Below are 27830 nucleotides of genomic sequence, written 5' to 3'. Positions count from 1 at the left end.
CTAATTGATTGTAACCTTAATTGCATTGAAACATGCACGTTTAGGATTGTTCTGTCTTGAAGTAAATAACAAATTCATAGATTCTTTCTTTTTTTTTTTTGGTGAACTTTGTTACAGCAGCTGTGCTGATACATTTGACTGTCAAGCTTGAGCCCCTTATGGTACCATTAATTATGTAAAATACTTTTCAGTGTGCCCTAGTGGATGCTGGATACCCATTTATGAGCTAAGTTTGTAGTAAGCTCTGAACTCTGACACAGTATTTTCTCTTTAGACTGCCCTTCTGTAAAGTTACTGCCTTCAATCATTAAAATCTTTAAAAAAAAAATAAAATGGATTGAAGGAACTAATTAATCACATACACTTACAAGTTGGCAATTTGACTGTTCATTTTAATGAGAAGTTTACCTAAAGCTTGAACCACACGCAGTTTTCCTCACTTTTCTTTGGGTGAAGCTGCTTGGTTTCCCTTTCCAGCTCAAGATAATGTTATAATAGTAACAAAAAAGGTAGAAATAAAAATGCATTTAGATAAAGTGCTGTGCCTCAGAAACACCATCAATTCAATTTTAAAGAAACTGAAGACACTAATTTTGGGAGTCCAATTAAAATGTTGACTTTTAACATAATTTTTCTTTTATTATTGAAACTGTTAATTATTGTATTAGAGCTAAGCACGTGGAATGAGTAAGGGTATAAAGATATGAAACTAGCAGTGTTCAACTACAGTCCTTTGTCATTTTTGTATGCTGTTTGATTGTAGGTTTCAGATTACCTTGAGGTTATCAAAGAGCCAATGGACCTGTCAACGGTAATAACCAAAATTGATAAACACAACTACTTAACAGCCAAGGATTTCCTAACTGATATTGATCTGATATGCAGCAATGCATTGGAGTACAATCCAGACAAAGATCCTGGAGGTAAGATCTACTTCATCTTGGCTTACCAAAACTGAAAGCTTAGTATTTAATCACATATTCAGTTACTATTTTAGCCTCTAAATAACCTGCATGCATTATAATAATTAAGATAAACAAGCAAATTTCCTAAGAGTCTGTGCTTTTAGTGTTCTAAAGCACTTGCAGCACTGGGGGACGTTACAAGAGCTACAGCACTCGGAGTTGTTCTCTAATAAATTAGGTTTTGTAGCTCCTTTTTAAATTCAATAGCTCATTTTCAATGAATTGACTTTGCATATGCAACAAAAGCCAGTGCAATTTGGAGAGCTGTGTAGAGAATACTACACACAATCTGGCAGTGGTCTGCTTTTATTTTCTCGTTGGCTTATAATGTGAAATGCACCCCCAGAAATTAAGAACTGTCTGTCTGGGGATAGAAATAAAGTGAGATAGATCATCAGGCAAGGAAGTTGCTGCAGCTTGTTAGGGGAGATTTAGAAGGTATGGTCTGACAAAGTGTCACACTGTGCTTTCAATTAAGGCAAAATTTGTAGAATGAAATGCACAGGAAACTGTTTGTACTCAAAGGAAAGGGAATATTTTAGACTCTTTGCAGGGGCCTCCTTATAGTGAATATTGCTAAAAGAAAGCCTTTCCTTTGGCAGCTTTCAGAATCATCAAGAAAACATTTCAAATGCAAAAGTAATGTCCTTTTAGTGTAGCTTTATTTAATATTTGTGATACCTGAAGCCTGAGTCTGTCTGTAGACCAATGCATTTAAGTGTTTCATTGCATTTTATGCAATAATTTTACCAGGTTATAGCCTGGTAATGTATATTTTTCTCCTGAAATTGTTTGATGCTTTTCTTTCCCATTCTTCGTTCTCCTGTACTTCTGAGCTGTAAGGTGAATGCTGAGAGCACTAATCCTCTTGGGTGGTTATTTTGAAAAGCATGCTGTAATTCTAAAATTGTTTTGCACAGTTTAGTTCTTGTAATGTCAGATCTTAGCTTTGCAAAGCCAGGGTCACGTGAGAAGAATTGCCTTGCATTTGTGTAGTTGCGAAGCCTCAAGTTGAGTGTTTTTAATGTTTCCTGTGCCTTTTGAATGCTGTGCTAGTTCATAGCTGTTGAAAAGAAACCTTTCTTTGATTTATGGATGCTTTTTGTATTACAACTAAAAGAAAATACACTGGTGGAATTCAGCAAATGATTCGACGTGTTCTTGATAACACTGCTTAAGGACTTCTAATGTGTAATTATTATGAGCTAATCAAAGCCATGATGGGCACGTGGGATTCTCCGAGTGTCTCTGAAGAGTGCCTGCTCACCTAGTGAGGGCTGGGAGAAACACCTCCTGCATGTGACTGACATGTTTTTGACTTAATGATGAGCTTTGGGAAAAACTGGCATTAATACACACCTTTTGTTCTCCTTTTTTTAGGCCTTTTGAATCTGTGAGCTTGGTTGCTTAATTCTGGGAAATACAGTCTGAAGAGGTTCTTGAAGTTGTAGAGCAGGTCTCTCTAACTCCAAAGAACAGACTTTGGAGGTCAGGTCTGCTAGGAATTGTGACATCAATCTCAAGCTTGGTGAGGCAGCTTGGGCAGAATGTAGAGGCAGAACTTTTCCTTGAGCTTGACCAGAGAGAAGTGCTGAAGGGAAACACTTGTAGGGAACTGAAATAGGAACATTCTAGTTTTACTTTATGTGAGGATGAAATGAGGAGAAATGGATCTGGCTCTTTCTAGGCTAAATTTCCAGTTGTAGCTTCTCAACGTTGAGAAGGTAATTGAAAGATAGTTCTGTCTTCTGTGTTGTCACAGGTTGATGATATATTGTTATTCTTGCATACAAGAAGTCGTGAGTTTTTGTTTGAATACACCGTTGAAACAGTACATCATTTCTATTCTGAGTAGGCATTGTGTATTCAAATCCATTAACTGATTATTAAGCTATAAAAAATCTATTAACTGATTATTAAGATATAAACATTCACATTTTTAAAGCTGGGCATATACGCTTCCTCTGTCTCACGCATGAATTTGCAGCAGGATCATGCTGTACCTGGTTCTGTTTTGCCTTTCAGTTTGGAAAGGCGATTGGATTACCAGTTCATCTACTGAATATAAATACTCAAAACTGGATTCTTTGTGTTCTTTTAAAATGTATTTTTCTATGCGATTGCAGATAGATTTTCATAGGGGAACCTTTCTTTTTCCATCCATTATTTGACCATTTTTCCATTCTTCAGGAGTGCATTAGATGTTGAAACGTCTGTGGGAAAGTCTTATTTAATTCAGGATTAACGGAAAAAAGTATTTCAGTCAAATGTTCCCTTCCACGGATGCAAAATAATGTTTGCCATTATGAAATAATGCTGTGATGTTTTTCAGTAAGATGACTGGTGTAGTCTTGGGAATCTGTGCCCCTGTACTGTATGATAGAATACAGTTGGTGCTACGGTCATCCGTGGTAGCGTGATTCAAATCATATTTAACATTCATGGTTTATATAAAAGCCTATTAAGTTGAAGTGGAATGGGATTGCAAGTGTGGCATGTTGGCGTGACTCTACAAACCTGATTTTGGGGAGGGCTGATACAACAGCAAGCTTCTAATCAGTATCAAAAACCCAACTTAAACTCCATGTAGAGCTTTGACCACTATAGAGGCTTTTTTTCCCCCATCCTCTTAGTAAGGTGTTTTATGCTTTATTTCCTGACTGACTTATACATAAGCAAACTGCAGATGTTTATTTGTGATCACAAATCAAGGTGCTTCACCAATACATATGGGTAAAAAGAAAAAATAAATCTACTTTACAGTCAATTTAAGCAGTAGTAGATTTCCCCAGATAACACACTGAGGGCTTGATTGGTTATTTTGGTGTTATTTTTGACTCAGCTGCCCTCTCATCTGTAAAATTTACTGATTTAGATTTATAAACCTTGTTTAATAAACGTTCATTGATAGTCTTAATTGTTGTCCTTAGCGATTATTAAAACAGATTAAATATGCTAATTATATAATATGTTGTAGACATTAATGTTGGTGTTTGCTGTAGAAGCACATCCATCAGCTGGAAAAAGCAATTCAGTGTGGATGAATTGACAAATTAAATATGTTTGTGCTAAAAGTGAATGGTGTTGTAGATTTCATTGAAAAGCAGCATTCTGGATGTCAGTTTTCTCCACAAATGGCGGAATGAGGTCCAGATCTGCCATACGGATGCAGAGGGTGTCCAGTACAATTTTGCTGACAATATATGAGTGCTACCCCCTCAATGAGTGAATTTACTCCTGGACAAGTCTCTTGTTACTTGGGGCACTCTTATTGTACTCCATTATTCTGTGTAGATCTGCCTGGGGGAACTGGTTACACCTGTTGGTTTTTGCAAGTTTTGAAGAGCTGCGAGTTGATTTAAGCGTGTTCATCTTTCATTGTTTGCATTTGCTTAGAAATGCCACTAATGATTAAATTAACAGTTTACGCTTCTGAAAACTACTATATTTTTAACATTGCTGGGTTGGAATTTTTGAGCACACTGTGTTATTGATCTGTGTACATTTTCATGTATTTCTAGTTCCAGTTCCATCTATATCAGTGTTGTCACATACAAAACAAACTTACATAGAAATTATTAGTCTTTTACTAATTGTGATTAAAATTAATCAGCATTCTGTCCTGTTTTCTAGATAAAATAATAAGACATAGAGCTTGTACTTTGAAGGACACTGCTCACGCTATCATTGCTGCTGAACTGGATCCAGAATTTAATAAGATGTGTGAAGAAATCAAGGAAGCAAGAAGAAAAAGAGGTATGTTTAGCTTCATTTATCATAACAGAACATAAGTAGGATAGAAGACAATTACAAATGTCCACCTAAAAAATGAAATTTAAAATGGAAAATGGAGTGCATGTCAGGCTCGGGCAGTACCTGTTAAAGGATGGCTGAGCTTGAAACTTGTCTACTTTTTCCAGTTGTGAGTTTATCTGATAAGGCAATGTCCTTCTTTACAAAAGAAGGATGCAGTGCCTGTTGCTACAAAAAGTGCTGTTGAATGCAGTGAACAGATAGATAGGCATTGGGACTGCTATACTATTTGAAGGCATGGTGACACCAGAGCTGTGTTCTAAACAGGCAATACAATGCAGTGTAGCAACAATTAAGATTAGGGAGAATACAATTTAAAACACTGGATTTTCAGTTCAGCTTGGCGTGTGCCTAAGTGTACTTTTGGTGATAATATATTGACTTTTTGGATTAGAAAATGTCTCTTAAATCCACGCTGAGGGAGGATTGACAGTCCAATAATCCAGAATCAGGAAATAGATCCCCCTCTGTTGGGGCACTGACTTCATTATTGTACAAATCAGTGCAGTTGTATTCAACTTATAGTTCTTAGACCACAAAGTCTATGGACAGCTTCTAATGTTGATTGTGGTAGTTAACTGAAAACCCAGATGTGCTGTCAGAACAGCTCTGTTTACAGGAGAAATTCTGTACTTCTATGAGCTTTTTTTTTCCCTGAAAATTGAAAAAGGTTGGAAAAAAAAAAAATCCTGCTTCTTTTAATGCCTACTTGTTTGAGTAATTCCATCTTTGCCTTTCAAAGTTGTTTACTGCTTTGGAAAAAAAAACCAAAACCAATCTAGAGAGAAGAAAAACTTGCATTATTAGGTTTCTAGATTGACTTAGGCCACTCTTGTTTTTGCACGTTCCTGAAATAACGCTTTTCTCAGTAGGTTGAAGGCACTTTATTAGTAAATTTCTTTGAACAAAGCAAGTGTCTGTAGGCTTTCTCTTCATCTTTAAGCAGATACAGTTCCTTATATTGTCCAATTTAGTCATATATTTTTGTTTAATTCTGTTCGAGTTTCCAATGTGCATCTTAAATAGTTGATAGGAGAGCAAATTGTAATTCACCATAGTAGTAAAATTGAACCAATACTTTTCTGTCTTTTGTGGTTAAAAGAATATTCACAATTCTGGCCTCAGTATTGCACCGAGAGCTTAATTATCCATTGTGTGTTCCCCATGATTGCTTCCGAGGTTAAAGTTAGCTGTGTATAAGAGTTTTTTGTTACAAAGGGTGACTAGAGCTTGCAGTTGCTCCTTGAGGGTTTCTCAAGAGCTAACTGGAATCCACTAGCAGCTCAATTCTCATTTAGACCTGAAGAGGTTAGAGCAGTATTACAGTCCACAGACTGAGCTATAGTGGTGAATGTGACCATCAGAAATCAACTCGAAAAGAACAAGCCTCGAAGTCAGTTAGATCTCGGCCAGTGTTTTCTCAGCTACTTTTAGAAAGGCTTCAATTTGAGATTGGGAAGGACTCAAACAAGCTGATCCGTTTGAGACTTCTGTAGATTCTCTGGCAGTTCTGCAAAGTGTTTTTGAACACATGGGAGTTTGGAAGGCAAGTGGCACATCTTGTAGACTTTTTAATCTTTCCCCAGTTGAAAAGCCATTGATTTTTCTGAATGTTGCCATTTATTAGCTCTTAATTGGTTTCCAGGAAACACTGGAGATGAGGACTAAGGCTAAAAAGCTCTCTATCCGTTTTCTTCGCAGTTATCTTGGCAAACTGTTTCGTGATCTTACATAGCTTGAAAATGCAGGATATTTTCTCCCTCTCTTTTTCTTTTTCCCCATGGTTCCAAACAAAAATATCTTTACTACACTTCTGTCACATCTGCTGATTTTATTTAGTACTGTGACTGGTGACAAATTTCATAGTACTACAGAGTAGCAGAATTAGTGCCTGGAAGTTAAGCTAAAATATCTTGTTCTTGTATTACAGAAATGTGTCTGTTGTTGGAAGAGTGTAAAACTAAGTTGGTAAATAAAAAATATAGGCGAAGTTATTGGGATTTGCAGCTTCTTGTTGAAACTAACAGATAGCAAGGTAGAAACATTGAATGTTTTGAGTAAATAAATGTATCTGATACGTAGTTTAAAATATTTGTAATGATTCTGGGGTGCTTGTGCTTAAAATGCTAAGTGAGATTTCCTTTGTGAATCTTTTTATTTTGGCTTAAGTCAGTCTTAGAGCTTCTTGCCTGCACTCAGTCACTTTATTCTGGCTTCTCTTGGAGATATTTAAGAAGACTGTTACAGCAGTGGATGAATAGCTAATTCTCATTCACAAATAGGAAACTTCACATTTTATATATATATATATATATATATGTTTCTTTAAAATGTTTGTAAGCAATATGAATTTTTAAAATTTAATTAAAGATCTTATAAAATAGTAGAAACTGTGAGATGAACTTCTATTCCACAGAAAGCACAGCAGTCTTCCTGTTAAGAGCAGAGTTACATTTTTCTCAATCTAAGAGCTCCCGTTGACTCTGCAATGGATCCATTTTACGTAACTTAGATCATGATGACAGTGCAAGTTTCTGTTCATATTCTGTCTTTCAGATGGCATACCGTGCTGTTATGAATTGCCACTTGTTTTAAACCGTCTGTTTAAAATTAGGAAAAATTGAAACTGTCAATAGGAATTTGTTTTATAGGGAAAATATGGATAGAAGTGTGTGGTCTTTGGAGACCTGAGTGTGGGAGAGTTAGGCTGTCAGAGTGTTATGTTTTCCTAGACCATTAGAGCTGACAGTTTTAAGACCGTGCAGCCAGTAAGTTATTCTGTTAGTAGAAAACAAATACTCTCGATTCTAATCTTTCTTTTGAATGTCCAGCTAAATATTAATTGATGCGCTCTTATTGCGTGGTATCCCAAGTTTCTTTTAAAATTGAAGTTTTTTGCAGCTTGGTTTATTTAAATAGGTATGGTTATCTTCTGTTTGCAGGCTTATCAGTAACAGCAGAACAAATAAATCCTCACAGTTCCACTGTACGCAAGACAGAAGCGAGAGTTGAAGAAACATTTCGGAACAAACAGAAGCCCACGATGGCAGTGTGGCCCAACTCTGCAACTAAATGTGCATGTGAGTACTGTGGGTGATGATTGTGCACGATCACAGGCACCTCTGATGGCAGACATTTCATGTGTCTATACTACTGCTTACTGGGTTGTTTCCAGAGGTAATACTGAGGCATGGAAATTTAACAGCTGCTCTCTTTCTGACTACGTAAAATTTCTGCCCAATAAACCGCAAAGAAGAGGGATTTCTGTTCTTGTAATGTATTTTATATATTAAATTTAAAAAAACCTATTATTGCTGTTCAGTATGTTCATCAGTTTTGACTCTTGGCCACTCCGTTGTTTTTGGAGTGTGTATATTGACATATAGGTACCTGCGTGCTGGATTATACTCTCACACTGGTTACTTCCTATCCTGCAATATGTTCAGCCTTATGCTAAAAGTAGTTACAAATACAGCTATTCTTATTTGTGGTACTTGGTTTTCAATGGTCTGTACCTGTTACTGAAGGATGTTAAGATGCTCTTGATGCAGCCTACTGAATTAGTCCAATTAATTGGTCAAAGTCTCTAGAATTATGAAGAGTTGTGACTACTTAACTGTTGTGTAGGTAATTGGAGGCAGTGCTAATTACTTTCAAGAGGTGAGTTGATTAGAACAGGTAAATACGCTACAGTAAATTTTGTTAGAAACACGAAGATGGTAAGAAATGGTGTGTATGAGAGAGATGCTGATTGTTGTGCATGGCTTTCATGCTGAAGGTGTGGAATCAGAAAAAATGGCTGCTTAATAGGCAGACTACATTGGGAACGTCAGATTTTCATTGGCCTTTGTTCTTCTCCCTGATGGTGCTTTTCTTTTTTTCATGGTGAGAGCATTTTCTTGGCATGGGGATAACTGTCCAGAGCTGAACTTTGCTTCTGTGAATGATAGCATTGATGTGAAATAGTTGATTTAATTACATATGTGTAGTTGGATTTCCTAGAGCTGTAATTTCTTCTGCTAAAGGAATTAAAATCAATCATACAGTGCTTTGGTTCAACTAAATTGTTATGTAAGAAATTGAATTGTGTTTGGCAAAAAAGAGGGAGAGAATTCACAGTGTTCTTAGCTTCCTATGAGGCCCACAGTGGAGATTGTCACTCTGGCTGATCATTCCAGGCTCTGTTTGGTATACAGCGGACAGCAGTGGTTACAGGCTTTTAAGCTGGACATCTCTCATGAAGAGAGATAGCGGCCGTTACTGGTTAGTACTGTATTAAAAGAAACTATTCTGTCTGTTCTGTTACTCTGTTGTGCATTCAGTGGCAGTTGTTTCAAGGCTAGAGCCATCAAGTGAAGGAACTTGCCAGCTTTACTGTGTGTAAACAGAAGAAGAGCTTGTGTTAATGGACCTTTTCTGCTAGTGTTTTGGTGCTTTAGATTGTAAGATAGGAAAACTGGAGACATGGTGTTGTTTATGACTACCATCAAGTGCAACTCTGCTCTTTTAGAATCCGACTAGGAAAGGCAGCTGGTCTAGGAGTAGTGTTGTGCATCAAGAGGGAGAAACAGGAGCTGATGACCCAATCAGAAATGTGTAGAAGGGATTCAGGTGCTACATGGACACACTTTGACTGATGTGGTAAGTTCTGCAGAGACTGAAAAACGAGGAAGAAAGGCAGTGCAGAAGAGGAACTGGAGGAAGGAGCTGGAGTAAATCGAGAGCAGAACTGGGCAGATGGTGGGGGAGCTCAAATAGCTGCAAATTGCATGGCAGATTGTGATTGTATAAATGGAATAAAGTAGTTTAAATAATTGATTATAGAATAGAGATGATTTAGAGGTGCAGAAGAATCTTTTTGTGGTCAAGAACTAATATGTTTTCAAGACTAAACTGCATTACAGAAGCAGAGGAGCAAGGACAGTGATCTATTTTAATTACATATGAGGAAGACTTGACTTGCCTGTTAATAATACTGAAGATCTTTTTCCCCACTTTTTTGAATTAAAGTTCATTTTTTTCCCCTTACACAGTGTATTTTTGGGGTGTTGTTTTTTTGGCGGGGGTGGGAGGCTGGTCTAGCATGCTCTTTCTTTTCTATTTGTATTCCTTATTTGTAATCACCAATAGTGACATTGTTTTCTCAATGAAATTATTTTTTAGGAGCTTTTTTCACAGTATTTTAGAAAATGGCTTCAAAAGAGTCAATTCAGGTAAAATATCTGAGAACCTTAAAGAAAGCATTATCAGGCATCTTCTCTGGAAACATGGTGGGCTTCAGGTAGTGTAGCAGCCTTGCCCAGTTTAAATCCCTGTTAACTATTCACTGATAATACAGCAAAGAAGGAGATCCAGTGTTGGTTTGTTTTCTGAGGTTTATATATTTTTTATGAAATGGTACTTAGATTTGTAGTTACCTATTGTTTTGGGATGTATTTAGTTTTACAAATTTTATTTCAATTTTTCCCCCCATATGATTAGTCTGTATGGGTTATCAGAAATGTGGTGCAAATCATAATTAAATCTGCAGCTTCATATCCCTTGTTGAGGTAGCACCTATAGTAGGTTCTGTATTACAATATAGATGAGTTTCAGAAGTATTGCATTTCTAGAACTCATTTGATAGAATTCTGCCACAGTTAATTTAAAATATATTAGTATTGACTCCATATTTTGGGGAAAAAAATGCAAGTTCCTGCACAGTGTAAGCCTGGCCTAAGTAGTTGCAAGATCCAAGGAAGAATTGCTGTGACTGGGAGGAACCTCTGGAGATCATGTGGCCCATCTCACCTTCTCAGAGTAGGTTGCTCAGCCCTGTGTTCCATTTTGTTCTGAATATATCAAAGAATGGAGGCTCTATGACATGCCTTCTGCCACATTTTCTAGTGCTTGACCACCTTCACAGTACACTTCTTAGTTTCAAATTGATTTTCTTGTTTCTCAGTCAGTGCCCATTGCCTCTTAGGATTGGGCACTAATGAGAGGAGTCTGAGTTTTCCATTGTGTAATATGTATGGAAGAAGGAACTACCAGCAACATGGAGTTTTGTGTCTGGTAAATTAATCACTACTAAGCAATTTAGATAGGCTTTAGCCTGTAAAGCATTATTATCTCTTTAATTGTTTTGGTGCTGTATAGTAAAACTTTGTCCTACTACTGCATCTTGCCAGTAGATGGAGTATGTTGCCATGTTATTCTCTTGCAGTTCCTTCTGCTAATGTTACATATAAATAACCTGTATGGGGAAAGTTTAGTTTTCCATTCTTATAATTTTCTTTTTGCAGTATTCAACAATAACATACCATAGTGACAGACTACAGGTTTTACTTCCTTCACAAAGGAGTGTCTTGCTTGAAGAATGGTAAATACAATAGCTGGCCAATGTGAAAATGGCATTTGGAGCAAGAAGAAATTAGGGCGTATTTTGTTATGTGAACTGCCAGAAATGTCTGAGGTCGTATTTCATAAAATGAATTTTAAGTAGACCCTACGCTGAATTCTCCCAGTGATGGAAGTGAGTAGTGGTCTCTGTAGAAGGAATGGCTGGAAGGTCAGATAAGGAAATAAAAAACGACTGCAGAAAACTTAGCTACTAATTAAATAACATTTTGTGCACTTCTCTGTGGTTTTTGCTGAATGGCAATCTTTGCTCCTATAATGTAGAAATAAGTATTTTCATCTAATAAGGGAGGAGGTGTTTCTGTCTGGGAGGGAGTGTTTGTCCAAAATAATTTTAGGACAAAAATCATGTTTGTCCTCTTTTCTCAGAAGCTGTTTCATTCTTGGTCATTCAGCTTTTCATTGCTTTTGTCTCTACTACGACTTAACGAGAGTGATTAAAAATGCTTCTTTGGAATTTGTGAACATCTTTATCACAGGAGCATGGAATGGTCTGGGTTGAAAGGGACCGCAATGACCATCTGGTTTCAACCCTCCTATTATATGCAAGGTTGCCAGCCACCAGACTGGGCTGCCCAGAGCCACATCCAGCCTGGCCTTGAATGCCTCCAGGGATGGGGCACACACAACCTCCTTGGGCAACCTGTTCCAGTGCATCACCACCCTCTGGGTGAAAAAATTCCTCTAAACTTCCTTTACTCGGTGCAGAGATGACTGCTTTTTTATCGTTTCTTGGTAGTTTCGGAGTGTGCATTTTGGGTGGGAGCAGTTTGATTTGTATCTGATGCTGGCTTCAACTGGGTGCTTTGAAAGGAAATTGTGAAGGAAATTGGAGAAGTAAAAATACCTGATTTTTTGAAGGATAGACTATCTTAGCTGATTCTGAGTTGGTTAACAGTTGTTTTAAACCCATAGGCTTTGTAATTCTTCTAATTTAAAATCCCATTTAGTGAATTTGTGGGTATTCTTATAAATCCTGGCTGCTAATTCTTCTTTGGAATCCCATCAGGGTTTTGGATGTGGTGGTACCTAGTGGCAAAGAAATTTTTTTTATCACTATTAAATACTCTGCCTCTTGAATTAATTCTCTTTACTCTGAGATAGGGCAAACGGTCCTGCAGTTTACCTGAATCAGTGCTTTTCTTACATTCTCGTGTGATTCATCCCCTTCTCAGTAATCCAAGATGGCTCAGCCTCTCTTAAGAGCAGGGTTTGCCTGTAAGCATTATATTCCTTTTTTACACGTGGTGAAAAAAGGGTTTTTGTAGGGGAAAAAAATATATATTTTTGAGTTCTAAAATTGATGGATGTTTTTACTGTAAGTGGGTACAGATCAGTAATGCAATAAAAAAGTTTTCAGGCTTTTATAGAGATATTACTCCTTCCTCCTGATTGAAAGCTTCAGCCGTGCTTGCTTTATTTAGGAGTTTATATAAATTTCTACCTTAATATTATTAAGGGTTTGTCTGTGCTTGTGTAGGTTGTTGGCTTTCGTTTTTTCACTTCCATTTTAAGCAGTGTATTGTTTTTGTTTTTTTTTTACTTTGCCTCCTTGTTGTGGAAACCAACCAGCAGCCGTGAACCCTTCAGATCTGTGATAGAAGAGAACGCCATAAACTGTCAAATGTCATTTTAATTAATGTAAAGTGGGAGCCTGTCCTCCACTTATGGAATTGCAGAATAACCTTGCGTTTGTTCACAGCTCTGTTGCAGCAGAGAAGATGTCATTCAGCAGTCCTTAAGAACCATCTAAATGTACCAAAAATGTAAATAGCTGTAATAGTTGCTATTGTAAAAAAGCTACTCAGCAGAAGGAAAATGAGCAGAGCTATAGAGGTGGAAAGTCTAAAACTGATCTCCACGGGTGATATTAATCTGATTGTCTCTTCTCTTCTGACTTCATTTTTCTTTTTAATCTTCCTGTGTGACTGTCTTGTCATGTACTTAGCTAACATAATTACTCTGGTTTCATGTAAATTATATTTTTAGCTTGGTTTCCCAAGAAAATAATACCTATCCTCTCTGTCCATCTCTGCTCCGTAATAACTTCTGAATCATTTAGCCTGGTTCAGACAGATTTGACAGGAGTTGAGGTCTAAAAGATTGGATTCCTGCAGGTTTTGTGAAAATTGTTAGCTGAATAAATCTATGCATCTGCCGAAGGAAAAGGCTCTAGATTGAAAATGGTAGTTACCTGTTCTGCCTGGCCTTCTGAGCTGATCGATTAAAACATCATGTTGGTCAGACAGAGCGTGCACACCTGAGATGTAGTGTATCTTGCATACTACTCAGCTGGGGTTGTGGTGGAACAAAAGATACTGGGAGAGGTACTGGTAAAGGCTTGAGTGTCAGATGGAATGGTTGGGGATAGCGTTTGCCTAGAGAGGGAGCACTGAGGATGCTGCAGGCTTGTTTTGTGACTTGTATTTCCACTGCTCCTTGTGGACTCTGATTCCTCTTTGTTAAGAAGTTTCCAGATTCTTCAAGTATGCCTTTATTTAACAGTCCTTATGCTGTTGGTGGCCATATCTGGGGTGGGTGTTGCTGCATGCAGGTTGTTCATGTTTTTAAATATTTATGAGGTCCGTGCCTTGAGTATCTTCGCGTGTTTCATCTAAGTGAAGAAAATGACATAGCTCTTAGGGGTTCTGCGGCCCCTTCAAGCTGGTCAAGCTGCAGGTTGCTAGCGAAGAAGTCTTGCTTTTCAGTGGCTGCATATCCCCACTCACTGTCTTAAGTGTGCACCATCACTTGAGAGCTGGAAATCTCAATTTGGGAACTGAAGATGTTGAAAACTAACTCGGGAAAGAATACCGACTTTGAGACAGATTAGTTTCCTTATCTGTTTTACTGCAGGAACAGTAATACCAGCACAGATGCAGTGGTAGGAATAATATAGCTGGCTTTGGAGGGAGAAATGGTTTTGTCTACTGGTGGAAGCTGGCACCTCATTTTGCGTTTTAAGCCATTGTGGAACAGTACTCTGTTCTTTCTTGCTTCTTATCTCTGTCTGCAGTTTGGGACTTGAAACTTCAGAAACTTTGAAGTGGACTATTCCATGTCCATTGGTAAGGAACATGGAGCTTTTGGAAGCAGTTAAATTACCGATACATTTGTCTTCTGGATGCTGCATAAGGGAAAGCAAAATTGCTGGTAATAAGTGCTTTCTCAGGGTTTTGAGTTATACGCAAGACATCAGAAGGAACCTTGGGGTTTTGGTCGTGGAAATGTGCATTGAATCAAGTGGTTCTTGGTACCACAGGCACAAAACCTAGATCCATGGTGATCTTGCTTACTGGGAGGGAATCATCTTTGGATTTGAATCCCCAGCAATTCTTTATTTATCTACTGTTTGGATGTGAATTTTATCATTTATTGATGTTTAGTCACATTTTTCTGGTGACCTTTGGAGCAGCCCAGAGACATGGAAAGATGCTACTTTTCTGCAGCATAAAGAGAACTTGTTAGGCACCAGGGCTATTATGCAGTATATATTACAGTAAGGTGACGATAACATCTAGATCTTGTGGAAATACTTACAGATGGTTGGAAGAGTTTGGATTTGGTTTTTGCTATCTCTTCAGTATGGAAGAGCTGAGTTCTGCTCTGGACAGAGTTAGTGCGCACCATGCATGATATGGGATGCTTATTTCAGCAGGTGTTGTCATTACTTGGTGTATCTGTCATGAAAATTTTGAAGCGGAACCTGTCAGTGGACAAGGATTCAGGATTTCTGAAAGTCTGCTGTAGGTTTCTCATTGCTTAACGTGTGCTGCTCCTGCAGCAAATGCTGTCTGCCTTCAATTCAGGGATCTTTCAGCAGATTGTCAAGGTAGGAATAGAGGAATTGAGAAACCCCACTTAATGCTTTAAGAAAATGTAGGGTAAACTCACATTCAGTGATTAATTGCATTGTGTTGCGTTGTCCTTTAAGATGCTGTCTGCATAAACTGTGCAGTTTAGCACAAATTAATGAGCGAGGAAGGCAATTTCTGGTTTCAAATTTATACACAAGTGAAATGTATGCGACTCGTGGTCAAACATATATTTAGTGTTATTAAAAATTCTGTATGAGCTGGGCTAATGATTTACAAAAAAGTGAAGCAGAAGGAAGCTAGAACTGATGTGAGGATCCCCTTGGCAAATCTATAGAGGTTATGTGAAGATTATAGAGAGAGGAGTTCTGCAATTCAGAAGGCGAGTGAATGTATTCATGTGTGAATAATTGGTATTATAATAGTTGGAGTTATAGAAACTCAGTTCTAAAAGGCAGGATTCCTCTGACAATAGTATTTCTACTGCCTCTGGCACAAATAGTGCCAAAAGACTGACTATCAATGATACATTTCAGATGAGTAGTTCTGAAAGAAGTAATTGAAAAGGTGTTAATGCATTAACTTGCAATTGTATATGCTCTGCTAATTTTTTTCTTCTTAAAGTTAACTCCTAGTTTTTCTTCTGTAAATGATTACCCCATTCTGTTACTGAAAACTTCAGTGTATTATGAACCATATGAGCTGCAAAATAAAAAGAGTGCGATTCTGCTCTGGATGGTTAACAGTCCTACAGGAGATGAATGTGAAAGCAGGGAGAGGGAACTCCGGATTAAGTTCATTATTTAGCAGCAATCCATGAACATTTGCCCTTCAGCTTTCTATGAGCTTTGCCCTATGCTAGGCCCTATTTCCTTTTTGAACTATAGCTTATCAGGTCCATGTCAGTCCTAGAATTGTTAAGGTTGGAAAATTCCTCTTAGATCATCTAGGCCCTTTTTCCCAGTAAACATAAGGAGAATGTAGATAATGAAATCTAACACAGGCTTCCACTCGTGTACTCCATGTTCCCTTGGGCCCCATTGCTTCACCAGAGCAGAGCTCAGCTCTGCCCTGTGCTCCCTGTGAGGAGCTGCAACCACCATGAGGCCTCTGCTCTGGGCTGAGCAAACCAAGGGGCCTCATCTGCTCCTCACATGTCTTGCACTCTGGACTCTTCCCCATTTTCATAGCCCTCGTTAGGATGTTTTCTAATAGCTTTATGTCCTTTTGTTGTGGTACCCAAAACTGTACATGGTGCTGCAAGGGAGGCTGCACCAGAGAGCAGAGCAGGACAGTCCTTTCTGTTGCCCAGCTAGCAGTGTTGAGCCCGGTGCTCTGTGACTTTGTCATTTAATTCTCAACATGTGTACCTACATAGTGCTTGCATCTTAAAAGCAACTTAATAAACACCAATCTTTGTAACTCAGTGTGAAGCTGACAGGTGCAGACCTAGGACTTAATACCCCATAAATCAAGGCAACCTATGAATAGGAGGATCGTTATAGAGGTGCTCAGCAGGTCCCCATTTTGAAATGGAGAAGTTGTTAATCTGTTAAGTATTGGCTAGCATTTTCAGTTATAAACACTTGACTGCAACTTTGCAAAATAACAAGTTTCATCGTTGCCTTAATATGAATATAGGCATTTCCTTAGTCTTCTGAGCTGTGTCTTACTAGAGCTCTTCCAAAAGGAAAAGTAAAAAAGTATGGATACAGAGTAATGGTAAAGAATCATCTACCAATGTTGCTTTGGGTTGAGTTGCATATAGTGAGAAAAAGGACACTGATGATGATGCTGGATTAGTAAGTTCTGTTTAAGAGTCTGTTTTGTGTTCTTCATGTGGGCTGAATACATAAACACAAATGTTTGTCAGGTCTTGCTGTAGACTGGGTTGCTAAACTGGTCTGGACTTGAAGAAAAAAGTCCTTTTCTTCTAAAGCCACATTTTGTCAGTGCAGTGACCTTGTGTACAGAGGTGAGGGTGAACGGGAGATGAAGAAAAGGATTACTCCTTAGGTGATTTAATAACTGAAGATGTGTTTGAATTGACAGTGGACATAAATAGAAATGAGATGTTCAATTGTGCATCAGTACAAGACACATGGAGGTCATGTAGTCTACATCTATGGAGTTTTTCAATACCTGACCAGATAAAGCCGTGAGCAACCTGGTCTGCCCTCATAGCTAACCCTATTTTGAGCAGAAAGTTGATCTAGAGAATTCCTGATGCACCCTCCAACATGAATTATCTAACAGTCCACGTATTTCGCTTCAATCTCTTTTGTTGTATAATAGATTCAAGTAGCTGGTGTTACAAAAAGGGGACTGGGTTCTACAGCATTGCGTAGCTGTTTTCTTTGAGTGATTTACCTGCAGATGGGTATGTAGTATGTATAAAATACGTTCAGTACAATACAGCATACTCAGATGTACTAGTCTGTTTAATGGGGAGGTACTTGCATATCTGAATCTTTTTTTTTTTCCCCCTTGTAATTCAGTTCGAATAAGGAGGAAATCAAGACGGCGCTCACAGTGGGGCAAAGGCATTATTAAGAAGAGGAAAGTCAATAATTTAAAGAAAGATGAAGATGATGCAAAGTTTGCTGATGATGAAAATCATGGAGAGGACAGTAAATTGCTGGAAAATGGTGAGCTAGAAATCAGCACTGACTGCATTGAGGAGAATGGGGAGGAAATAGGAGATCTCTCTATGACAAATGATGAATCCTCTTGTGATATTATGGATATAGATGCAGAGCAGAGGCTTAACAATGGGACATCAGGAAAGGAAAACAACTTTGCATCCACAGAAGAAGAGAGCTCAAATGAATCTCTCTTAATAACTGAGAGTGTTACCCTGAATGCTGAAAAGGATTTAAGGAAAGACTCTACGTTGAAAGGAGACTGTGTAAATGGAGAGACATCTGTACACAGCTTAGAGGGTATACCTGTTCCAGCATGCCATAATGGTAAAGCAGAATCAGTTGATGCTGCTTCAGCCAATGACAACAGCACTGGATCTGCTGACAAGAAAAAATCTTCTGAAGATCAGCCAAAGGAGAAAACTGAGCTTTGCAGTGAAAACCAAGGAGATGAATTAGTGAAAGCAGAGGTACCACACTGCAGCAATAACGAAAAAGCACTACATAGCACAGAGCTTGAGACTAAAGATGGTGAAGCAGATAAAGAAGGTATAGTTTATTCTCAGTGTCATTTTAGTGTCCATGTTAATGTGTATATTTTTAATTGTAACAACTTGAGTTACAATTATTATTATATTTTATAATCTCATGTCTAGTTATTTGAAACTTCTGCTTATACCATTTAATTCCACATAAATCAATTAAAAGTTCATTATTGACTTGCTGTTATGTTATCTTGAGCAAATAAGTTTTCTTCATGCTCAAAGCATAAAAAAAACAGAACACTTTATAGGAGGGAGGCATTGTAAATATTGTGATAACGTTATTTAAATTACAATTCAAGATTTATAAACTGTTATCAATGAATATAAATAACTGTATGATATGTAGTTGGGTATATGTGATACATTCTTTGATTTTTTTTTTAGTGGAATTTGTTATAAAAGTTGTTGTTAAGATCAAAAACCACAGAAATATAGAATGTATTTAATCTCAAATGACTCCTTAAAAAATAAAGCGTGTGCTCATAATGAAAGTTAAAATAGTTTAGCTCAGCAAAAGCCGGATACATCATTGTTTATCTAATGGAGTAAGTATCTGGATTTACAGTCAGCGCAGTAGTAGTGCAGCAAAAAGATAAGAGAAGGGAAATCCTGGTGGTGCATAAAAGAAGGGACCGTGTCCTTTGAAGAAAAGACACAAAGTTTCCTCAGGGAAGATAAATAAAAGCCTTATGCATGATTGCCTTTTTAATTAGCTTTTCAGAATTATGTAAAAGAATGAAATCTTTACTTCAAAAGTTAGCACTGAGATTTACAAAATAAATGAGCTTTAATGAGAGAGATGAATTATGAGAATATCACTGTATACATGCTGAAAATGTGTGTATACACATTTTCTCTAAGGATGAGGAGCGTAGCTGAGAAAAGCTCCTAAGGTTATCAGAAGAGGAGTGCAATGTATTTTAGAGCCATTAAACTTCTGAATTTAATAGTTGTGTTTTTAATACATTAAGGATGATAGTAAGTAATAGGAAGTTCTTAGGAAATAAAAAAAGGCATTTAAAAGTTGTAGAGGAGAAAGGCAGTGGGTAAGTGTAGAGATAGAGTTTGGACAGCAGCTTTAATACAGAGGTAGATGAAATTAGAAGTTGTACCAAAACAAGAAGTTTCGGGTGTAGAGCAGATGTCAGAATTACCGTGATGGGAATTACTGTGAGGATGAAAACAGGGAGTGCTTTGAGAAGGAAAAGTGAGAATTCTCAGTCACTTTGGAAGGTCTTGGGAGTCAGCTGGATATCTGAACTTCCTTTGGAAGTTACGTAATTTGATGTTGTTAAGCAAAAATGACGCGAAGGAGAAATTTCCAGTGACATTCAATATTCTATTGGGACCATCAGAGTTCAGTTTTGAAGCTGATGTGTTTCATGTGTTCCTTAGGAACTGTGATTTTAGTTCTCATGAACCTTGAGAATTCTGTGGAGCTGATTAATAACATACACTGGAAATGTCATGCTTTCGTGGTTCACACAATCCAAGCAAAATCTAGTCAAAGCGAGGACAAAAGCTGTTTATTTTGTGGAACTGACATGGCTAATTGCTTTTTTTTTTTACCCCTCTCTCCTCCCCCCTTAAATTACAGGTATGTTCAAGAGTAAGAAAACTCGAAAAGTCACTGTGGAACAGTCAAAACTCACAAGTCTGGAGCATGTCCCAGAGGAACCATCAGATCCATTACCCTCTGTAGTTGTTGACCATGACAGACTAGAGGTAATGAACTGAAAAATAAATTAAATTGTAACAGGCTCCATGAAAAAATGTTTTCTTCCTCTCTTATATAATAAAATTTCCTTTTATTTTTGGTTACAAATTTGTATTTTGGCACCAGTAACTTCTGAAGATGACTTGTTGATCAGTGGTTTTTGGTTTTGCTTTTTCTTTTGGATGAAAAGTTAATGAACCTTCTGAAGCCTTACTGTCCAATTATTACTACCTTTACAAATGCAGTAATGACGTGGCAGTCCATTATTCTGATTGTGGCTCTTGATGATACTCCTATGTGTTAATTGAACTCCAGTGACTGAGGAACTGCTGGGTGCCTGGTAATTAGGAGTTAACATATCATTTCCTATCCCATGTATATATACTTGGTGGAAAGAATTGTTAATGAATCGGACAGCAAATTGGAATTTGTGTTGATGTTTTGGTGCTATTGTTCAGACCTCTGCTAGTTAATTTTGTTTCACTTTTGTCTAAATTTAAGCAAAATTAAAAGAGATTTTACCGTCTTCTGTGGTAGAAACTAGCTTGACCTATGAAGAAACTTAGACTCCCTTGCTTTCTGCATCATTTGCTTATGAGCAGGTCTACACGTTTTCCCTACAGATGCTTTTTATTGTATCATTGTTTGACATTTGTGGAGTTCCAGATGTGTTTCCATTTGGTACTTTTAAAATTTCATGTCAACACAAAAGTTCTTGAGTGTTCACCTATTGAGACACTTATTATTGCTTTCTTTATTTATAAACAGTAATAATAACCAATATGCAATAGGATTAAGTATAATTCCAAGCAGAACAAAGAATGCACTGGTTGTGATATGCTTAAACACTAAGAAGAGCATGGGTGTAAATACAGAAATAAAGATAAACATTGAGTTCTGCTGAATTAATATGGAAGCAGTGGCCTTATTAATAGCCAGATTTGGTCCATTTTACTTGTATGTATCTCTGCAAAACAGTATTTTAGAAGCAGATTACTCCAATTTGCCTTTAAAAAAGAAAAAAGAAAAACAAAAGAAGAAAAGATTATAAAGGTTCTTTAAACTTTACCCTTTGTTGTTCCAACAGAAACTGCTTTATTTAGTGGTTGAGAAAAGTGACAACTTGACTGTTGACCAACTTGAGAGACTGTATTCGCTACTCAGCCAATGTATCTACAGGCATCGTAGAGACTATGACAAATCACAACTTGTAGAGGTGATGTTACACAGTTCATTCTATTTACTTGACTTTTGTGTGTCTGGTTTTCCAAGAACAGTTAATCTATGACTTTATTGTTGTACTAGCACATAAGAGCTTTAAGTAGACTTAGAGGAAGGTGTGTATTTATGAACAGAAGAAAGAAGAGATTGTTTCTATTTATACTTTTCTCAGAAGAGGATTAATAATTTAACCTAAAAGAACAGAGGAAAAGGAGGATAGAATGCAGCAGCATTTAGATGCATTTGCTAGCAGAGTAAGAATGGAACAGAAATGGCAGCTTTCAGGTGGTCATCTTGGCTTTGCAAAGTGTTATTCCAGCTAAGTAACTTAATTTCCCTTATTTGTGTGGAGCACTGATAAACAGGCTTAATTGTAGCTATTTTATGTGGAAGTCTGTAAAAAAAAATAATATTGGAAAGGCTTTATGGGTAGAATCATAGAATGGTTTGGGTTGGAAGGGACCTTTAAAAATAATCTTGTCCAGCTCCCCTGTTCTTGACTGGGACACCATTCATTAGGTTTGGTTTCTCTCCTAGTGAGTGAATGTATCAATCTGAACATCCCTTTCCTTGTTCTTCCCTGATTTGCATTATGTTATTCAATTTAGGTTAAAATATTTAATCTTCTGGAACCATAAGTTTAAACTGTGTGCAGATTTTTTTTTCCCAACCTTTATAATTTAATTCCTGTGCCAGAAGTTTCCAGATTTGCAGCACGAATAACATTGAAGTTAGAGGCTGCTTCCAGTTGCTTCTTGTGCCCCTGCTTGTATTTGTGTTACCAAGCAAAAAATAAAAGGGCATTTATCTCCATGTAGTTTTACTGTTTGGGACTTTCCTGAAAAACTAAACGTGTGCAAGCATTTTCTGAACTGAAAAATAAACTGATAGTCTTGGGAAAGTTCAGTACAGTGTGATATAGGCCAGTTGCCTGCTCTGCTGACAGCATTTCCTTTTAAAGTGTTTTCATTTCAAATGCCTTCTGTCTACATTAGGAGTAAATGGGTCATTTCACCATTGATGCTGACTGATCATAACTCTGGACATGCTTTCCCTCCGGCAACATAGTTCTAGCAGCTGAATGGTTTAGATCAACTTTGTGATTCAACTGATAACCCTGCTGATAAAGAGACAACAATTGCTAGTTTCTAATTGGGACCCCAAACCCTGAATACTTTTCTTCATGAATATTTTACTACAAAATCTGGAGAGGCTGTAGCATAGGGTATTGTCCTGCAAAATACCATTTTCGTACTTTTCCTCTGCCATCTTCACCTAAAAGTGTGCTGTGGTAGCCTGTGCCAAATATGATGTAGATTAAAAAGACATCTATGCAGAAGAACTGTGTAGAGACTGATCTTTTCTTTGAATCTCCAAACTGTGCAGATAAGTGTTTACAGTCAAGTTGCCAATAGCTCAAATGTGCAGTAAGACTTGGATCCATGCAGCCTGCTATTGCAATGCTTTCTCATCAAGTACCTACATTTTATATGTGACCCTACTAGTCTTGTGTTTTCTCATGGATTGTAATACTGGAGTGCTTTTCTGCATTAAGATCTTCTTAAGTAGTGTCCTCTTTCACCATCCTTTGCTAGCAGATGAGAGCTAATAAACAGAAACATCTGTTTTCCTGTGAATTACTTGTTTGGATTTCAAGAAAAGAAACAGTGATGTCCCAGTAAATATGATGAAGCAATATAACTTTATTTTTCTCTCTCTTTATACTTGTGTATAATTGGAGTTCTTTGTTTTTTGCAGGAGATGGAAAGAACAGTTCATGTGTTTGAAACATTCCTGTGAACTCGTCAAGATGGGTGGGTTTGTCCTCTCTTAAACTGCTCATGGGAGAGCAGTCCTCTGAGCCATTCAGTTTCCATTTGCACCAAGTATGTGCGGAGCCTTGGTCTTAAGTGCTCTCTCTTTTTCTTTCTGTTGAATTTGGTGCTATTGTCTCAGGTACCTGAAACCAACCAGCCTACAAGAACCAAACGGAACTTCAAATAGTTGTATCTGATATAAATAAAGAATACAATGCCACAGCTTGGAGATTTTTGGTGCTACAGAAACTGTTCTCTCTTCTTCTGCTCTTTTTTCACTCTACATGCATTATCTCTGGTGAGACTTCAGGCAAAGTGGAGACCAACATATGTGAGAGAACTGAAAAGAGCAGATCTAAGTTGAATATTTTTAAACAGGCAACTTTTTTTTTTAGTTTTTTTTTTCTTCCTGATCTTTCTCTTCTCTGGGGCAATGGACAAAAAATCTGTTCTAAAGGCGGCAATGATGCATTGTGGTAGGAATCTTGAGTAACTGGATGTACAGTAATTTGAAGATGAGGCTCTCTAGAACTGCCTATTATGTGCCTTTTAGTCAATTGAGAAAGATAAGGCTAATCAATTGGTTCGGATTATAGCAAATGGCAATGTTAGAAAGCTCTCTTCAGAATGACCATCTCCAAACAGATGATTTGTATTCTCTTCATTGGATGGCAGCCAGTATTATGGTTCTATAATGCCTGTCTTACTCTACAGAACTAAACTAAGACACACTGAAAAAGCCACATACTTTACCAAAATGGTAAAATTTCTTTTTCATTGGTATAGATTTGTTTTAGAAACAAGTTACACAGTGAAACGTTTCTGTGTTGCTAAAAGTGAAGCGTTTTCCCACCGTTTCTTTGTTGCCCTTGTTGCCATCTTGAGTTCTTTAAGAAAAGCCAGTTTAATACTGTCAGGTTTCTGTGTTTGGACTGTGCAGTGCAGGTAAGAAGATGCCGGTCAAAATCCTGGAGTCCAAGCTCACCTGAAAATAAAACTTAAACTAGGCTTCAAGACTCAGTCAATGCAAAGCACTGTTAATGTCAGGAGACTGGAGGACGGCCTTTCAAATCGATCTGTTCGGACAACAGTTCTCCAGTCTGAATTGTGTAGTTCAGAACTTTTCCTCTGTGGAAACTGAAGAGAACGGTCTAGGCAGTTTCAAGAAACAAGTTTTGTCACGAGCTCGGTATTAAGATGCTACCTGGGCTGATTCCTTTCAAATGTAAGTGGAAACTGTGGTAGAGAAGTTGGCTGGTGTTACCGTCTCTAACCATCCATCGTATCCCTACGTAGCTGCGCAAGTGTCTTTCCAGAAATATGCAACACAGTGTGATTAGTTTTTAATTAGAGCAAACAGTCTTGGACTACTGCAGAGATACTGAGCTACCTCAGCTTTTTGTATTTTAGTTACCAACAGTGTTTATGGAGGACTGTAATCACTCTGCTCCCATTTACAAGCTGAAGCTAAGGTACTTGTCTCCACCTCTATGGTTAATAGTAGTATGCCACTGCGGAGAAACAAACACGGGCCTTGGGCTACTGCAGTAATCCAAAGTGCTTTGTATATTATAATTCAACATAATTCTATCTTGGAACTATTTCTCCCCTGAATGCCGCTGTTTTTCTTTGTAGCTAATGGCAGAAAAAGGTTTTAGGTATTCTTGTACATCTAGTTACACCTAAATGCAGAACCCATGCAGAATCGCTGTATTTTTTAGGTGGGAAAGTGCGATTAAAAACAACAAAAACAAGCAGAAAACACATTTTAGATGAGATTCTTTGATCTCGGATTTGTTTAGGGGATTTTTTTCCATGTTTTGTTTAGTATTTATTAGCGTCATACCTGGTTGAGATATTTTTGTGTCTGGTACATTAACAGCATTTTGTATTTTGATGGAAATTGTTACAAACTTTAAGATTTGATTAAATAAAATGTAGCAGATTTTTTGTAGCAAGTTTCTGATAAAAGGGTTTTTTGCAAGTCTCAGGTTCTTGCTGCAGAATTTTTTAAAAATATTTATTCCAGTTTCACTTACTCAAAGGAGTTTTTGTTCAAGTAACAGCAGCACTTGTGGAAGATAAAACTGCATACGTTTTTAAGACGATAATACATTTATATGAATTAAAACAGTTGAGAAGTTTAGTCACCAGTGAGTGTGAAATGCAAGTTTAAGCTAATGCCTGGCATTAAAAATGGTTCTCAAAAGTCATGTTTCTAAAGGAAAATTTTTACTGTCAGTTGTTGATTGGGAAAAATCTTAAGAGGCGGCTCTGCTAATTTAGGAGCTGCCGTGTTGTTTAGAGAGAAGTAGCTGATTTCAAATGTGATAGTGGACAGCTTACATAAAATGATATACCCGCCTTCGTAGCCCAAATAACCACAGTTCAGTTTTGTTTTCCTTTACAGATGTCTGGTGGTTCTAGAGTTAAAGCAGCTGTTAATCTATCCATGTGGTCTAAACTTGTTTACTCTCTGTATGTTTTTATTTTTATTTTTTATTTTTGCCATATAGCACTGGCAAGAATTTGTATAAATTGACCTCTCTTCCTTGTTTCTTATTGTGAAAATTGCAAATAAACTCCTGTGTGAGTCCTTGTGCTGGGGTCAATGAAATGTGGCCACTCGTGAGAGAAGGGAGTTTCTCTATGGGGCTGGCGGGGCTGTACTGGAGATGATGGCGTTGCTCTTGGGTGGAGTCGATGGCTTATGGAGTTGATTGTATTTGCAAGCTTGAATCTCACCTGTGATTAATTATTTTTTTGTTTTGTGTCCTATGTATTGTTACTTGATTTCCTCATATGCCAATGTATTTATAGGATTAATGTTTTTTGTAATATCCTGTCTTCCTTTATTTTTTGTTTTGTTGGGTTGGTGGGTCAGCTGTGGGCTTATCCTTCAGTCTCCTGAATGGCAGGTCATGCAGCTGATAGTCGTTTCTTTTGTTTTTATTTTGTAATCGCAACATGAGCTTGAATTTGGGCTTGTACTTGCATCTTTTGTATCTTGTACATTGGGTTATTTAGACATCGGGGAGTCCTGTTTGGTTTCATTAACGTGTGTCTACTTGGTGGATTAAGTAGACTTCCTTCATCAACTATGGTATATTTTGAATTCTATAGTTTTATTCGGAACTGTGTTCAAATTGATGTTTTGCAGTTTGACTTCATTTTACGTTAGTTTGAAGTAAGTTATTTAATTTTTTTGAACTTCTGGAAATTTTGAACATTTTACTGTAATTTGTAATATAACTGCTGTGAAATACTTGAATAAAGATGACAAGAAAACACAGCTTTAGTTCCTTCAAGAATGTTGTATTTAAAAAGCAATTCTGCCTCTTAGCTGGTTGCAGTCTTTTTGTACAGACTTCCCTGGTGCTGCAGGTGACATGTTTTACTCTGGGATCTTGCTGTGTTGTTGTTTGGAGTGGTTTAATGCGTAACTCTTGTGTTCAGTGTTTGTCCATTAAAGTCCTGATTAATTTTGACTGAAGAAGTGAAATTACCATTGTACGTTGGCAGGTGGACAATGTAATTATGAGTTTACACTCTGTGCTTAGAAAACATTTCATATTGAATTGTGGGGAGATACCCAGGGCCGCTTATGGTACATCAGCATGCAGGTCATACCAGAATTCCTAGTTAGAGGTCTTTAAGGAAACACTCTCTCAATTCTTCCCTACCTATCATAGTTATCCTTATTTATTTATTAGTTGAGAAAAAGGTAATTTATATCTAATAAAGCTGTCAGAGGTTATGCAAGTTTAGGATCAACCCACATCTCACTCATGTTAGATCTATGTTGGCAGTTTATCCAGAGCTAATCGTTGGTAACTTGTGTGATGTGGTACAGAACGTGACGAGATGTTGCACAGATCTAGTAGGGCTCCTCTTGAGAGGGAAGATATAGACAATGTTGGCTTGTTTTTCTCTTTTCCTCTCTGTTCCTCAAACTATAGGCTTCCTGGGATGGTGGTTAAGAAAAGAGGGTAGTAACTTGTTCCATGCCTGACTTCACTCTTAAATGCTGCACAAATAGGTAGAATGTGGGAAAGCAGACAGTGAACAAGGTGATGGGTAGGAACCTGAGCTCATCCAGGCTCCAACCCCTTCAGACAGCATGGCCTGGTCTGTTGGATTTGAAGGCCATGAGATTTGCTGCCCTACAGACACCTAATGCTGTCCAAGGAATCAGTAGGCTCTGAACAAAGAGTTGCACTGAGGGCTGAGAGCTTGCTCTTAGTTTCTATTTTCTGGAGTGGTGATGGCTGCCGTAATGGAGAGAACAGTGAAAAGCTTAATTTCCAGCAGTGCTGGTAAATATGAGCAGTCAAAAGAGACAAAACGGTGCTTTTCTGGGGGGTACTGGAAAAACATTTCTTGGAAAATCAGTGAGCTCTGGTCCTTCAGAAGTGTGAATTAGCAAGCAGTAGTTGAGTTTCATGTGCTGTTAATAAAGCCTTAGCAAAAACTGGAGCAGCAGCCTTATTTGTCAAATGTGTGCTGCTCAAGCCTTCTTCCTTCTGCTGTTGTTTCTGCATTTTGTGTAGTTTTGATGTGCAATTTCCTATATAGCTCTAAATTTAAAGTGCCGCACGTCTCCTTTTTCCTCTTAGCAACTCAGATATTTTATTTAAATGAATTAAAAGCGAGATCTTTTTGTTCTCTGTTTCAGGCAGGATTTTGATCAGGACATGCAGCGTTTGGAGTTTTAAGCTGGCGCTGCACGTGTCTAAATTCTCAAAGCCAAATCAGTAAACTTATGTACTGATTAATGAAGTTAAACACTTCATTTTTTCTCCCCCCTTTACGCATCACTTGTGGTCATGTAACTATTATGTAAAAATCAGGGGTTATAAACTTTAACACTAATTAATTCAGCCTCATTCAGTTTCT

The 27830-nt window shown here is 37.6% G+C and overlaps 1 protein-coding gene across 7 annotated transcripts in view; it reads left to right on the top strand.

Moving 5' to 3' along the window:
• The window catches only part of ATAD2B (ATPase family AAA domain containing 2B), a 70393-nt gene extending 44166 nt beyond the window's left edge, over window positions 1-26227 (top strand). For 4 of the 7 annotated variants that reach the window (XM_032443403.1, XM_015859534.2, XM_032443405.1 and 1 more), the window contains 7 exons: window positions 764-923; window positions 4599-4721; window positions 7721-7858; window positions 17491-18183; window positions 19777-19904; window positions 20984-21112; window positions 22876-26227. In XM_032443403.1, the coding sequence (XP_032299294.1) occupies window positions 764-923; window positions 4599-4721; window positions 7721-7858; window positions 17491-18183; window positions 19777-19904; window positions 20984-21112; window positions 22876-22917 (1413 nt within the window). In that variant the 3' untranslated portion in view covers window positions 22918-26227. Of the gene's footprint in view, window positions 1-763; window positions 924-4598; window positions 4722-7720; window positions 7859-17490; window positions 18184-19776; window positions 19905-20983; window positions 22851-22875 lie in introns of those variants that run through there. The other 3 variants (XM_032443404.1, XM_032443402.1, XM_032443401.1) reach the window with 3 other exon arrangements.
• The last annotated feature ends 1603 nt before the right edge of the window (window positions 26228-27830 follow it).

The sequence above is a fragment of the Coturnix japonica genome, chromosome 3, assembly GCF_001577835.2.
Source record: "Coturnix japonica isolate 7356 chromosome 3, Coturnix japonica 2.1, whole genome shotgun sequence".
NCBI classification, from domain to species: domain Eukaryota; kingdom Metazoa; phylum Chordata; class Aves; order Galliformes; family Phasianidae; genus Coturnix; species Coturnix japonica.
The sequence above is the reverse complement of the archived record's forward strand: the minus strand, read 5'-3'. Positions and strand labels throughout refer to the sequence as shown.